The sequence below is a fragment of the Chrysemys picta genome, chromosome 1 (genome assembly GCF_011386835.1).
Source record: "Chrysemys picta bellii isolate R12L10 chromosome 1, ASM1138683v2, whole genome shotgun sequence".
In the NCBI taxonomy this organism is placed as follows: Eukaryota; Metazoa; Chordata; order Testudines; family Emydidae; genus Chrysemys; species Chrysemys picta.
The window spans coordinates 123,790,943-123,807,221 of NC_088791.1; the positions used below are offsets into that span (position 1 = coordinate 123,790,943).

The 16,279-nt window shown below is 40.5% G+C and overlaps 1 protein-coding gene across 16 annotated transcripts in view; it reads right to left on the minus strand.

The window, feature by feature from the left end:
- Positions 1–6,736: 6,736 nt before the first annotated feature.
- PACSIN2 (protein kinase C and casein kinase substrate in neurons 2) overlaps positions 6,737–16,279 on the minus strand; it is a 109,261-nt gene continuing 99,718 nt past the window's right edge. For 9 of the 16 annotated variants that reach the window (XM_065583384.1, XM_065583392.1, XM_065583398.1 and 6 more), the window contains 4 exons: positions 14,867–14,991; positions 14,012–14,128; positions 12,881–13,077; positions 6,737–8,519 (listed from right to left, as the gene is read on the minus strand). In XM_065583384.1, coding sequence (XP_065439456.1) covers positions 8,407–8,519; positions 12,881–13,077; positions 14,012–14,128; positions 14,867–14,991 — 552 coding nt within the window. In that variant the 3' untranslated portion in view covers positions 6,737–8,406. The remainder of the gene's footprint in view (positions 8,520–12,880; positions 13,078–14,011; positions 14,129–14,866; positions 14,992–16,279) is intronic. The other 7 variants (XM_065583418.1, XM_065583415.1, XM_065583432.1 and 4 more) reach the window with 1 other exon arrangement.

Here is a 16,279-nt window from a genome sequence, read left to right on the forward strand (position 1 = left end):
TTCGTCCGAGGCTTGAAGGAGCGGCAGATCTTACACTTGTCACGAATGTGAGACTCGCCCAGACAGCGAAGACGCTGATTGTGTGGATCGCTTCTGGGCATGGAGTTGCATGACTTGAAGCCTGGGCCATGGGGCACGCCCCAAGCCAGGCACTTGCGAAAGAAAGTTCAGCAAGGGAAGTTCAGTGAAACTGGATACCACTAAGCTAGAAACGCTGCAGCTAAGCTGAGCTGGAGCAAGTTCCGACTACCTTCACTGGTGGCAAGAAGGAACGGAGGGTGGAGGGAGCACGCAGCCCCCTTTATGGCGCAATATACAGGTGCCACTCCCGGGGTCGCAGTGGTGCTCCCCCATTACGGATACTGCTAAGGGGAAAACTTCCGGTACTGGTGCACGTGGCGAGCACGCACACCTATAGTGGAATATACCTGAGCAATCACTCGAAGAAGAATGGCAATCATCTTCTCTGAATGTAGTAGTAAAAGTAATCCACCAGCCTCACTACTTAGATCCATCCCATCTTGGGAGATACTTTCCAAAGCCAGTAATAACGGCTGGAGTAATTTTAAGACAACAGCCAAGGATCGCTCATGAGAAAGCCAGCGGGTTTTCCCAGGTTGGACTAATTTGAACTTCAGTCTCAGTGTATCTTCTATATTTTCCAAGAAATTCAGTCTTTTTGGACTCTTGCTGAAAAAAGAATATAAATGAAGACATTAAATTTATAGCTTTTTAAAATGTCCTTTCAAGACTCTGCAGCTCATACTAGTGCTAGTTGGAGTAGATGGCCTCTGCAGTGTGTATAGCAGAGATTAGGGTTGCACTTTTCTCCAGCTGCTCACTGTTTGCTGTGGCCACTGTTATTCATTGCGCCACTGTTCACTCCATCGCTCTGTTGCCAATGGCTCTGCACCGTCCCCTTCTGCTGCCACCTGCCACTGTGACCTCTGGGAGTTGGTTTCTTGATGTTCCACTCAGCTCTCAGTGAGGGAACCTCGCTGCTAGTGCAGTCTGGGCCGTCTCTTCCACAGAAACACTGTCCCACAGCAGGTCTAAGCACTTAGACCTGATTGTCAGTGATTTCAGCTGTAGTGGTCACTTAACAAAACAAAATACTATCTATGGAGCCTAATCAGCTCTGTATTTAAACATGGAGAGGGGAAGGTCAAATAGTACTTGTGACTCAGGCAGACCATCAAGCAAAACACCTGTCCCCATCCTCTCTCTTGATGCCCTCAATCAGCACAGGCCAAGTACAGTTCTACTGTTATTTATTCATACAATAAGAATAACATTTCATTATCCCCGCATTCAAGTGATTTGTAACCGAACCCCAGCCAAAATCTATCACTTGGGCAACACAGCTCTGTTTGCTGGATACCTAGATTGATTAGGTGTCAATGTAAATACAGTGCTTCCATCAGAAAGTGATGGAGCTTCATCTCCCTATCTTTTAGTTTGGGAATTAAAATCCCTACAGATCTGACACCTGTCCCAGAAATGACCCTCACTGAGGCACTTTTGACACAGAGAATGAGGGTCACTCACCAGCATGAATTTTCTGCATCCTATGCAAAACTGAAAGCTCAATGACAGAAGCATTCCCGAGTACCAGGTATTGGCACCTAGAACAAGTGGGAACCAATACTCCACTAACTACTGAAAACAACTAAGAAATTAAACTTACACTAAGCTAACTCTGAACAAGTACAAAACTATATACAAGAGAAAAAACAATTTAACTGAAAGGGAAAACTTGCTGAAGCAAGCTAACGTGCTCTGACTGCCAAACATGGGCAGTAAGAAGAAAGTGACTAGGCTCAGAGGAGACTCCTTCCTTTATATCATTGTGTAGCACCACAGAGCAGCAGAAGATTCATGCACTGCCCCAATGGGAAAAATCTCCAACTCTGGTGCACTGGGTGCATACGCACCTGAGGTTGAATGGACATGTGCAATGACTGGAAGAAGAATCAAAATTTGCCATTGGGAAAACCAAAGTATTTAGTTTTGGGTTAGTCTGATTGTAATCTAAATGTTAGGGCTTTTTTATACTGACCCAAAATGTTTGGTTTCAAGTCAGTTCAACATTAAACTGTACAATGGGGATAATGATACTGACTGTCTTTTAAAGCATTTTGAGATCTATGGATGAAAATTGCTGTTGAAGAGCTAGGTGTTGTTTTCCTATGGTGGTGTATTGCCTCAGGGGAGTAGTTGTTTGGCAGCTTATGCCCCCCAGTCTTTCCTATGAGCTAAGCTTCCTGGCCAGACTACATTTTCCATGATGAAACATGGTTTCCTTCTGACCAACTTAGGTGCTGCATTATGGGAAATGTAGTCCAGTCAGGGAGCTTGGTCCATAGAAGAGAGTGGGGGCATCAAGTACCCAAACTACAACTCCCATCAGCCAATGCAGCACCATAAGGCGATGCAGTTTAATGTTGAACTGATCAGTTTTGGGTCAATTCAACACACTGAAGTATGTTAAAATATCAAAATGTTTAGCTTCAGTAGAAAATGTCAAAATGAGACATTTCATCATTTCTGAATCAAATTTTTTTTTAGAACTTTTCATTCCCTGAAAATTTTTGATATTTCTACTTTTTGTCCCACTTTTGGTCAGAAACAAATGTCAAAATATCAGAATTTCCCATCTAACAGAAATTCTGATCTTTGTTCAGATGTATGTAGGATAAACTCTGTGTGCTGGCAGCATTTGTACTCACAGAGAAGGCTGTGGAGTATCCTCCTTGTTACAAAACAAAAGTATTTGGTGCAATCTCATCCATTCCAATGGCAAAATTTGCTCTTTAGAAGCAATTTTATGAGCCTTAGGGATAACTCGTCTCTCTTAGGTATTTCCATAGCCCCCATCACCATAGTATCTGAGCTCCTCACAATCTTTAATGCATTTATTAATACTCAACATCCCTGTGAGGTAAGGCAGTTATATTATCTCCATTTCACAGATAAGGAACTGAAGTACTGAAGGCCAAATACAAATCTAATGAGTGGAAGTCTTTCCATATTTTTCTTTAAAACTCCCATGCAATGGGATTTAGATCAGGCCCAGAGAGACTAAGGATGCCTCAAAATATGGCCCTAAGCGACTTCCTCAAGGTCATACACGAAGTCTGTGGCAGAGCAGTTAATGGTACCTGGGTCTCCAGAGTCCGAGGCTAGGGCCCTAACCGCTGGACCATCCTTCCTCATCTCTAGCAGGAGTGAGATATTGATTCTGAGCCCAGAGATTATTTTTGAAAAGTTGATATAAAGGTCAGTTTAGCCATAGATCACCTACCCAGGCACCAGTTTTGAAGTTTCCGCTACTTTTTTATATTTGGATAAATCCGCTTTTTTTAAATTAAATTTCATAGTTGACATTGACAGTTGTTACTGAAGATGCCTAAGATTTGTTTGATTCAATTTAGTACACAGGTAATGTAGTTACATTCATAAACATAACACATGCAGAATGACATTCTTTTCTAACTATAATGTGCAATACTTCTAGGGTGACCAGACAGCAAGTGTGAAAAATTGGGATTGGGGAGGGGAGGTAATAGGAGCCTATATAAGACAAAGCCCCAAATATCAGGACTGTCCCTATAAAATCAGGACATCTGGTCACTCAAAATACTTCCAATTAACACATGCACATGTCTTGATATGTTATACCTTCAAAAGGGCAACATTTCTTATATCCGTTAAATAGATCTAGCTTAGTGTGCACTATTGGTCCTAAATAGGCAGGTGTTAAGGAGACCATTTTGGTTGGAGCAGGGAAGGGCAGGTGGGTCCACCTTGATGAGGATACACTTACCCAAAATTGCTTGCATTGGGGAAATGAAGGGCACAAAGACCACTGTTCAATCTTGTAAATCCCCCTGCAGCTGTTATTCCAGGTAACTACAGCATGCTAGGTTTCAGAGTAGCAGCCGTGTTAGTCTGTATCCGCAGAAGAAGTGGGCTGTAGTCCACGAAAGCTTATGCTCTAATAAATTTGTTAGTCTCTAAGGTGCCACAAGTACTCCTGTTCTTTTTACAGCATGCTAGTGGGTTAGGAGGTGCCTGCCACCACTCCCAACCCAAAGTCCAATTATTTGGGCATTGTGCAGGGAATGAGATAAATGATCATATTAATGATTAAATTATCACATATAACTGCAAAATATGCAGTTGTCAAATGACTCAGTTACCAGTGTAGTAAAGCTATGAATACACATTATGCATATGCCTTAGCCATAGGCAAAGAGCAGCCTTATGTTTAACATCATATAAGATTGAATAAAATAATCCATTCAGCCAGGCATCAATATGATCTTTCTTGCAGCCTTCATAGCAATAGTTACTGACCAAGCCAGCTCTCGGAGTCTGTTTTTGAAGTTTTTTTGTTGAAGAATTGCCACTTTTAAGTCTGTTACTAGTATCCAGGGAGATTGAAGTGTTCTCCTACTGGTTTTTGAATGTTAAAATTCTTGATATCTGATTTGTGTCCATTTATTCTTTTGTGTAGAGACTGTCTGATTTGGCCAATGTACATGGCAGAGGGGCATTGCTGGCACATGATGGCATATATCACATTGGTAGATGTGCAGATGAACGAGCCCCTGACGGTATGGCTGATGTGGTTAGGTCCTATGATGGTATCCCAGAAACTGCAGAACTGGAATTAATTTGCAAACTGGACGCCATCAAATTAGGCCTGAATAAAGACTGGGAGTGGATGGGTCACGACAAAAAGTAATTTTCCCTCTCTCGGTATTCACACCTTCTTGTCAACTGTTGAGAATAGGCCACTTCCACCTTAATTGAATTGGCTCGTTAGCACTGACCCTCCCACTTGGTAAGGCAACTCCCATCTTTTCATGTGCTATAATATATTTTCTGCTTACTGTATTTTTCCCGCCATGCATCTGATGAAGTGGGTTTTAGCCCACAAAAGCTTATGTCCAAATAAATTTGTTAGTCTCTAAGGTGCCACAAGGACTCCTCATTGTTTTTGCTGAATTTTAATATAATTAATTTAAAACATTTGGGGCTAAATTCTGTGCTGACTTATGATTGGTGCATCCCCATTAGATAGCCAAAAATTTAGTCCAGAGTCTGTATTAGCAAAAACAAACTTAAGGGTCTAACAAACCGGGGTGAAGCAGAATAGAACAGGAAACAAGGATGTAAAGACTAAGAGAGAGATACACAAAAAATGGCAAAAATCCATCCTCCTGGATAAAGCTACTTGAGTCAGTAACACACATGAGGTGCTGCCAATTCAAGCATTGAGAAGTTCAAGAATGGAGATGGAACTGAGTCACTGAACTAAGGAATGGGGGGGGGGGGGGGGGGGGGGGAAGAGAGAGAATTAAAGCAAGACAAAGGGAAAGACATCTTCCAGCCTACCCTTCCCATCACTTATCACCAGAGTCTTCGTTCTAGACACTAGACATTTTAATCTAGTTATCCAAAAAACCCAAAGTGAAGCTAACGTGGTTTATACATAACAATAAGCACAGCATGCTTCCACCGCTGCATCCCCACTCCTGTTTATTGCCATTCATTGTAGTGTTACAATTTAAGGTCCTGAGTCTGAAAATTTTCACACAAGCAGACTTGTGCCCAGATAGAACTCCACTGAAGTCAATGGGGCTCTGCACAAGCAGAAAGAATTAGTCACACACAACAGCTCACGGACTAAATTGGACTAAGCTTCTCAGGGACAGGACTTGTAATGTCTAGTTTGTCAGTAAAGCATCATGCATGCTTGTGGTGCTGTATAATTATCAGTAACCTCTTGGACTTCAAGTATTTCAAATTTGCATCATACCAGCAGCAACACTCACCACAATTGTTAGTCTTATTGATAATCTCAAGGAGTAAGGCCAGGAACTGAGGGCTTTATCCCAAGAGGTGCTGAACACTTGCACAGAGGCTGAATTCCCCTTTCACCACTGCCAGCAGCCCTTCCAGTTCTAGGTTTAGCCTGTGTATGAAAACCTGGGAAAGCCAAGACAACTTATGCCTTAAGAATCTGCCAGCCTGTTTATCACACAGGGTGAGAATTTGCTAATTTGTATCCTACCTATCTAGTGTGTCAAGCTTAGTTTGCATGTTTTGTTTATTTACTAAGGTAATCTGCTTTGTTCTGTTTGCTATCCCTTTAGTCACTTGAAATCTACCTTTTGTAGTTAATAAACTTTTCTTTATTATTAAACTCAGTTTATGTAATATCTAATGGGGGGGCAAGAAGTCGTGCACATCTCTCTTCACATTGAGGAAGGCAGATTTTTATGAGCTTGCGCTCTGCAGATTTTTCTATACAATGCAAGACGGTATTGTTTTGGGTTTCTCTCCCAAAAGGGGTGTGCACGTAAGTGCTGGGGCTGTAGACAGTTGTAGATAGAGTGAAGCAATAATTCACCCTCTCCTCTTCTTCTACAAATGTGTTTCATTACAAGCTTTTGCCAATAGAGTTTAAATTTGGTGCCATGCTTCCTTCTTTACCAAGGAGACAGGTTTCTGTTCATATCATACACTAGTTTATGGATTTCACAGACTCAGTGCAATTTTGGTTATTCATCTCAAGTTGCAGTGAAATGCATAGAATATTTGCTTCACAGCTAAATTTTCATTTTCCACTAGGAAGTAAGAGGTTCATTGTGTATACTTAAGAGATTAACAGATTTTATTAATTTTCTAAAATATTTTAGAATACAGAGACCAAGACCCCAAATTCTTGACAGTTTTTGTTAAGTCTTTATATTGTGAATGAGCAAATATGCCGGTAAATTTTTATGACAGACACATACATACATCAACTTCTTAAGCCTGTACATTTCAACTCATTAGAAATGTTGACTAAATATATCTATGATCTCAAAAAGCAAATGGTATAGCTAAAGAACACCTACATTGTTTTAATTACATGAAAATAGATTTCTTAATTTGATTACAGTGTAGCTTCCTAACGTAGCATTTTGACTCACCTGATAAGATTTAGATTATTTTTAAAGACAAAAACCTGCTAGAACATGTATAACCCAGCTTTTAAATGTCACAAATGTATATACTGTTTGACACTGTTACATATGACTGAGTTGTAGCTGCAAACAAGATGTAGAAGACTTTACAGTGTTCTGCTACAATAATCCACATAGGGACTACTAAAGCTAGTTTATATTTGGATCCACAATTTACCAACCAATACAGATTTAGAGTATACTGTTGTATTTACTATATTTCTGAGAATCTGAATCACAGAATACTTGCTCTATGATAAAGCACAACTAATAGGGAATAACAATGCAGATTTAAATATGCCTATAATTTAAGTTTTCAAGCAGAGTCTAAATCTAATCAACAGTCAGAAGGCTCACAAAATTAACAGTAGACGTGCTCTTTAAATTTTTTTGAATATCAAATTATATATACATATACACAACATAAAGAGCCTCTTAATAAAAAGCAATTTAGCCTATTTTACAGTCTCCTTTGCTTGAAAATTAGTCTTCATACATGTTTAACCTTCCAAATCACTGATAAAATCATTAATAATTTACAGAAGGGTAAACTGCTCAGCAAGAGTATGATTGAAATAGTTTTAAATATTTTATGTTATTTTTGCTTTTAGAATGCGATTTACGATTTGGGAAACTCACATTTAAACGTCAAAATGCATAAATAGCATTCACAATAGAAACCCAACCATAATATATGCAGATATATCTGCTACAAAACAATCTTCTGTAACAGACATTTATTAAATACAATACTTGTTTTACAACTTCAATCCATGATGACAGCATGGAAAGATTAACATTACAACATGGAAAGTTCTCATTCACTTGACTGGTGAATCAATCTGTCATAATTTAAGTATTAATTGAAAAACCCAAGCATAAAAAAAAGGGTGCTTGCCTACACAGGATTTAAATAAAAAAATACTGCATCTTTCGGACATTGCTAAGAACAAACAGAAAATCAATGACAATAGTCTTAAAAATTCAAGTTGAAAATTACTGAAGGTCACTTAAAATAACTGATTAAATGAAAATCAGGATAAACCACACACCTAGTGTGGATTAGGGCACCAGAATAGAAAATGCAAAAAACATGGCAATACAGAATAGATAAGAAAGAAGCTAATGAGGAATTTCCTTGTTGTACTATATTTTTCAACCTGACCCTTTTGTTTTCCATTGGTAACAAATTACAATTTTGTTTTCAAATTGCCAAATCTAGCTTTTGTCTCTAAATCACCACAAAGTCAATATCAATCCATCATTCCTTTGCATTAAAAGAAATATATACATTCTATACATCATTCAGTTCCCCTCATTGTGAGCAACATGTTCGGTACTGGCTTACAAAGTTATTATAGTACTTCCAGAATCACTTAATCCTTTGTCACTGGATTGCTTCTACATAGTTTGCTGGGTATAAGCCAACTTGTCCATTATCCAGACGTCCTTTGCACCAACCTTGCTCATCTTCATCCTCTGTTTTAGTTAGCTCATCCCCTGCAAAATAAATTTCACGTCTGACAACCACCACCACTTTGGTAATAACAGAAAATAACGTAGTATAAACTCTATCCTAGATACCTACCCTTCTTCCTTCCCCACCCCCACCATAAATGCTTCCTAACTCTGCTCTTTACCATCACTTTGATTTTAGCAAAAAATATCCCATTTTATAAACATTCACATATGATATGAAGGGATCCAGTAAGCACTTTAAGATACTTGGATTATAGGAGTTGTAGAGAAGTGAAGTATTATAATGCTGACATTTCAAAAAGTTAACACTTTGCTTTACCAAAATGAAAATACAATTTTAAGAATTACATAAATTAGTATTAACTCCCAACCTTTCTAGAGAGTATGGATGGAAAAGACTAATTTTGGGAAGCATAACTGCCTCTACCAAGTCAAAAAATGACTATTTTTTTTACACTAATGAGATTTACAGCCATTTAATGTACACAATTTCCCCCCATACATAAAAAATTGCTACAAAGGCATGTAGCAAAAAGCTATGAGATTTAGCAAAATGTGCCAAGAAATGTTCTCTCTTTAAAATATACTGGTAGGTTACTGGTATAATTACTGGATATATTGTGAAGAAAATAAATATCTTCCATCCTACGTTATTTTTTGTTACCTTCCCCTTTAAACAAACATAATGGACATTGGGATTTAATTTCTGGTGTTGTGGTCCCAGCTTTACTGTTGGAAGTTTACTGTTTCAAATACTCATAGAACATAAGTCTCACTCATTCTAATACTGTTGCACAAAACCTGTATTTCCTTATGGTAGCCATTCTATACCCCACCCCTCAGCTGCACTCACACGCCCCGCTGGGCCCTGCCCACCGGACTGAGCCAGCAGCGCAGCCAGGGCCGGTCCCGGTTGGCTCTGGCTCCTCGGGAGTGGTGCGATCAGCCAGGTTGGAGGGGAAGAGGGTCCTGGCCTGGGCTGGGCTCCTTCAGGACCCATTTCCTGGAAGGGCCCAGCCAAGCCCCCTGCACTGCCCCCCCCCCCCCACTGGCCAAGACTGGCTCGGCCTCTGCACCAGTCCCATGTGGTTTGGCCCTGGAGAGGCAGGTGGGGCCCCGCAGGTGGCGGACAGCAGAGACCACTCGGAGCTGGAGCCACACTGGGAAACAGGGCAGACCCCTGGGACGTGACTCCCAAGAGCCTGTCTGTGCCCACCAGCCCTGCAGCCAGCAGCACTGCCCAGACCACATGGTAGAGCCTGGCTGCTGGGCAGTGAGCCCTCTACAGGCAAGCGGGACCTGCTGCCTTGGAGCCTCTCATACAGCAAGGCCTGGGCACTTGACTGCCCTGGGAGAGGGGCCAGACCTGTCCGAGTGGATGGATCCGTAATGGGCCCCTTCCGAGTGTAAACTCAGGACTGATGTAAATGATATACTAAACTATAACATAGATTGTGTATAATATGGACTTATTTAAACATCTTTCCTATATAGATATTTAAATGTCTACAAACAGGTTGTCTAGGTCTCTTTTAATGTAGGTAAGTACTATCCACATTTTAAGGATTATTTTCTTCTGAGAACAGTCGGGCTAAATAGTTTAACCAAAGTCACACAGCTAGGAATAGAACCCAGAATGCCTGACTCCAAGGTAACCACTACATCCCAGTACATAAACGTTGCTTCATTTTGCTGTAGACAGGCTCTACTGTGCTAATCCCTTGGAATATAGCACATCTCCATGGTGGCTGGGTAAGCAGGAGGAGAGCAGAAGTTGCCACAATCCACTGTGGATGAATAGCAATTTTTGGCTCCCATTGATTCTAGAGAGGAATAAATAGGAGCTTGGTCTGTCCTGTTACTGCTGTTCCCCTATCTGGACAGGGTTTAAAGCAAACCAGAATACTACTCACTTTTTTGGTAGCCCCAATTTGTTTAAAAATATTGAGATATGATTATTGTGATCAGAGAGAGCATTTTACTACAGATAAATGGAAAAATGGACAAAATGAAACATTGGTTTACCAAAGGTAAATTGTGCCAGACTAACCTTTGAAAATATATCTAGCTTTTTAGACAAGGGAAATGCAGTAGATATAATCTGGACCTCAGTAAAACTTTTAATATGGAACAACATGGTAAATTATTAAACTGGAGAAGACTGGGATTAATACAAGCACTATAAAGTGGATGAAACAATGGTTAAAGAAGAGAGGACAATGGGTTGCGCGGAAAACAGAACTGTCAGGCTGGAGGGAAGTTGCTAGTGGAGTGCCTCCAGCAGTGACTTTGGGACTGATGTCATTTAGTATTTTCATTAAGGACTTTGGCACAAAAAGTAGGTGTGCTTAAGAAATCCACTGATGAGACAAATTTAGGAATCACTGTCTATATAGATGTGCAAGGTCATGCACTTAGGATTAATAACAAGAATTCCTGCTGTAAGCTGGGGGCTCATTTGGAAATGCCAGAAGAGAAGACCTGGGTGAATTAGCTAATTGCAGGATGACTATGAGCCACCAATGTCATGAGGCTGTGAAAAAGACAACTGCGATCTTAGGGTGTCTCAAATGAGATTTCCAGTAGAGAATGGCGAAGTATTAATGCCATTGTACAAGACACCAGTAGAACCTCATCTGGTCACCCATGTTCAGGAAAGATGAATTCAAATTGGAACAGGTGCAGAGAAGACCTACAAGGATGGATAAGGGGAATGGAGATCCTATGTTATGAGATGAGCCTAGCGAAAAAAAAGATTGAAAAGGAATACAACTCCTCTCTATAAATAAATCAGGGAAATTAGAAAAATTAGAAAAAACACAAGCTTCCCATATTTTTAACTTCATCTCATTCCTCCCATTTGTAACCTAATGCACTAAGTGAGCCATCAAATGATGAATAAAGGGCCACACGCAGGCACCGAGGGAGGAAGCAGACACTGAGGGAACGGGAACAAAGATGGCCAAATCTCATTTTTGCAAGCCGTGATTCTGCACCTTTTTTAGAAGTTGCTCACAAGTCAACAGCTATCATCTCAGGAATTCTGACTGAGCTGATTGTAAAAATGCAGGTCTGGATGCACCACCAGCTGTTGGTTTTTACAGCCTGAACTAGTAGCTCTGATACCGTTTCAACCTGCCACCACCGAAGGCTACTGCTCTTAGGTTCTTCCTGCACTGTTTCAAGCTCTCCACTCCTGGGCTGAAAAATGAGAAATCACCTTGCCAGGCTAGCACAGCTGCAGAAAATACCAGGAAAGAACCCCAGCCAGAGTCAGCGGCACCTCCAGCTTGCACCCATCTGCTTAAAGTGCTGCACTGTTAACCAAAGCAAGTGAGCAATTTGTATGACAGTGTGTTGGGATGAAAGTGGACCAGAGCATGTCTCCCACACTGCAGTTCTGTGCAAGTTCAGCTACATTCTCCAGACTTGCTTTTGTTGCTGGGATGGGCTCATGGCTCAGGAGAGGACAGCAGTACCCCAGCAAGCAGGGGAGATATCTGGAGAGAGTATACCCAAGGGATGACCTCAGAGGATAGAGCAGTGGTTCTCAAACTTCATTGCACTGCGACCCTCTTCTGACAACAAAAATTACTACACAACCCCATGGAGGGCTGAAGCTGAAGCCCGAGGGCTTCAGCCTTGGGCGGCTGAACCCGAAGTCTGAGCCCCACTGCCCAGGACAGAAGCCATTGGGCTTTGGCTTCAGCCCTGCATAATGGGCCTTGGGCTTCAGCAAGTCTAGCACCGGCCCTGGCAACCCCATTAAAAGGGGGTTATGATGCACTTTGGGGTTATAACACAGTTTGAGAACCGCTGGGATAGAGGGTGACAGAGGAGGAGGAAGGTGGGGGAAATTTTTAACCTCAAAATGTGCACAGTGGGGAAGCAGGAGGGGAAAAAGGTTAAAGCTGTCAAAAAAGAAAGAGCGAGCTTTTTTCCCCCCTCAAAACTTGATTCACACTCATCTTGTGATACTTTGGGGGGGGGGGGGGGGCAAAGTCTTGTGATTTTTGATCTTCCAGGGTTGGCGATACTAGGTAAACAAAGTAGTAGCAGCCATCACCACCCCAATGAAGAAGAGATAATTAGTTTCACTTCGAGAAAGCTTCCTTCCCGGCAGCTAGTGCTCCCTGCACCTGCAAGGTATGAAGAAGCACTGCTAACACTTCTAGGACAAAGAGATGTTTGTAGACAAAAGGATGGATCATTTGCAGATAAACCCTCTACTGTAATGCGAGACTCAGTTTAGAGCTGAAATGTTTGTTGGTAAAAATCCCAGTTCTCACAGTACCCAGAAGAGGTGAGAAAGCCATATTCTTCTGGTACTTCCTCATGTTTCCCCTTCTGACAAACATTTTAAGTGACTGAAGTAAACTTACCAGCCTTAAAGCTGAGTTCATCATGCTCTTGGCCCTCATAGTCATACAGTGCTCGTACTCTCACCTCCATGGCAGGGGAGGCATCTTCATCAAATGGGTTTGTGTCTCCATTTGCATCAGTGGAAGAAAACGGATTGCTAGACTCTTCATCAGACCATTCTGTAGGGTAGCTTTGGTTTTTCTCAGAGCTGCTAACACTAAAAGCAATTTAAAATTGTAGTTTACTCTAAAACATTAACTGAGATTACATATATCAACACCATAATACTAGTCTTATCTAGTTAAGTATAAACTTAATGGTTTATACATTAGCGCTAATGTTTCAAAATTTTGCATTTCTAGGGTAGTGTTTCTTAACATGTTTAGGTTGGTGACTTTAAATAAAGTCAAATTTTTTTGCAACCTCCTTATATTTACTATAGAAGAGTAAAAATTGATAAGTCTATATTATTTGTTTGTTGAGAGAGACAGAGAACACTTGTCTTTGAAAGATACGGGTGTGCAGAGGTAGTGAGGAAGCAAGATTTTCTTTGCTTTAGATTTAAAATTTTCAGTGCCTTTCAAGCATGTAATTGCTTTTTGTGACCTCCCATGGGTCACAATGCACCAGTTGAGAAACACTGTTCTAGAGCAATACTTTTAGAGCAAGTAGTTTGTTTATAGTTAAAGAAAAGGCAACTGTTGAGAGTGCACATGACATTCATATAATAATATGACACACCAGGACTGGTACAATGAAACAAGTAATTGAGAAAGTATTAAATCGAGAGAAAGTCTTAAAAGTGGACTCGTCCAGTGAGTGCACACACAGCAGCAAAGCTCCAGCAGTAGTTTCACAGCAGATTGTCAGAGTTCACATATTTTAGAACAGTTAAATGAGAACAAAAAGCAACTGGTAAGTTGTGTTACCAACTGCCAATAACCTCAGAATAGTTTCAAACCAGAGGAGATTAAGGCAACATACACAATCTCTGTTAGAAAAAGAAAAGTTAGGTTTACAATGTTGTTTATATGACTTCTCATAAGAACTGCCATGCATAATACGGTGCCTTTGTAGAAACCCAAAATTGGAAACCTTGGATAGAGAAAGAGCAAGTGTGAAAACAATTTAAAAAACGTTCTTTCACCAACTTTTTGATTTTATTGTCCTCCTTTTCACTGACAGTACTCCCCGTATCATCTTCGTCTTCAAAGGGATTGTAACTTGATTGTAATGACTGCACTGTATTACTCGGGACACTAAGATGGCTATTTGGGAGAGAAAAAGCATTAAGGTGACCCTATCGGCTCATGGATTCAAATGTATATGTAATTAGTGTCACACTAAAAAATGAGCTACCCAGCAGTTACCCTGCTCCAGTCAAGCACATTGTTTGGGTCCCTTAGAACAGTACAGGGGGCCTCAAAAGCAGTACACAAATATTATACACTTAAGTATAATACTTTTTTCTCTCTAAGCTGTGAAGGATTTGCAAAGGACTTAAAAATCTCCAGCCTTATCAGAAAGCTCAGTAGATCCCTCAGCGTAAATTTGACTATTATAGTAATGAGCTGTCAAAGCAGACAATATATCTATTTAATATAGTCATTTGGAACTGACTGAACACATTTTTTACTTAAATTCACAAAAAGCCACCTAAGAGAAAGTTCAATTTCAGTTGAAATTTGGTTTCTTCCAATTCCAGGCTGAAGGACAGAAAAATATGCTGAATACCACAAAAACAAGATAAAACCAAAGTATTCAATGCGCTTGCAGGCACACAACTCTTTCAAAAAGCTGAAATTTAAGGACTTTTCTGTTTGTTCCCTATCCACAGAAATATTGCAAACCACTAAGTCCTGTTCTGAGACAACAGAACCATATTCCCTTTACCTAGGTGAGTAGTGAAATTTCTGACCTGTATCCACCTAATGTACTTCAAGATACCATTCTTTCCTATTATTTTTTCAGCCTTTGTCTCTCATGGACATAAAAAAAAGTTCTACCTGCTATGCTTGGTATGCTGCGAAGCCTGATCTCCTGTCTGGTTGACACCAGTTAGAGTCACTCCATCTGAAGCCTTCTTCTTCTCTCTTCTACTGAGAGTACGATTGAAATCTGCAGACCACTCCTGCAAAATGAATGCAAAAGAAGCTATTGAGAGTTTAAGCTAATCAGCAGCATAATATCTAATGTTGAAATTTAGTTATACTAAGGCAGTTCATCAGTTGTGTATGCAATGAGAACAAAAGACTTTAAATGTTTCAACTTTATCTTTAGATCTCTTCTCTTCTTTCCCTTATCATCCACTCAGAGAGATCTATGCATCCCTGCTGGAGTCCTGAGGACACCCATACTTCTCCCAGCCTCTTAAACCATGCCCAGCACGATGAAAGCCACTCAGTATTTAACAGCTTTAACCTGAGGTTGTCACTTGAACTAAGACCAGGCGAGAGGCGGTTGGTGCAACTGATAATCATAGGTATATATAAGTAAGTTATAGTTTCTGTTTACTTAGTTGTTTTTGGAATATTCTGTTCGGCATACAAATATTGATCGTATATAAAACTGTTAGTATTTGGGGCTCTCCAACCACTTAGCAGAAATCTCAGATTGTGAATAGGAAGTGAGGCAGTCACTGGAAAAAAAGGATTTAAAATATTTTTAGCTGTCTTAATGTGATGTGATATTACAGCTAGAAACAAGGAGGACCCAGCAAACTCTCTTCAGAACACTAGTGGTTTACAGACCAATAGAAAACTGCTAACATAAGAACACCCATATTGGGTCAGACCAAAGGTCCATCTAGCCCAGTATTCGGTCTTCTGACAGTGGCCAATACCAGATGCCCCAGACGGAATGAACAGAGCAGGTAAGCATCAAGTGATCTGTCCTGTCACCCATTTCCAGCTTCAAACAGAGCATAGGGACACCATCCCTGCCCATCCTGGCTAATAGCCATTGATGGACCGATCCTCCACGAACTTACCTAGTTTTGAACCTTGTTATATATACTCCTGAGGGACTTCTGTGCCAAAAAAATTAAATATTCTGCAACAAAAAATTAAATATTCTGCCTACAATATTTTAAAATTCTGCATATTTTATTTGTCAAAATAAAACATAAATCACACCATTTTCAATTATTTGCTGACAAATATTTTGAAATAAATTACTAAAATAATTGAAAATGGTGATTATATTGTTATTGTGTTTGTGTTATTTTGACAATTAAAATATGCAGAACTTTAAATTTTTTGGTGCAGAATTCCCTCAAGAGTACCAGGTGCAATCTGGGTGCAGGCAGCTCGGTGGGGATATGGATGCAGGGGGGAACCTGGATGCACAGGGGCTTGGTGCAGGGGGAATGGGACTCTGTGGGGTGGGTGTCCAGGTGGGAGTGGGGGCTCCTGATGCAG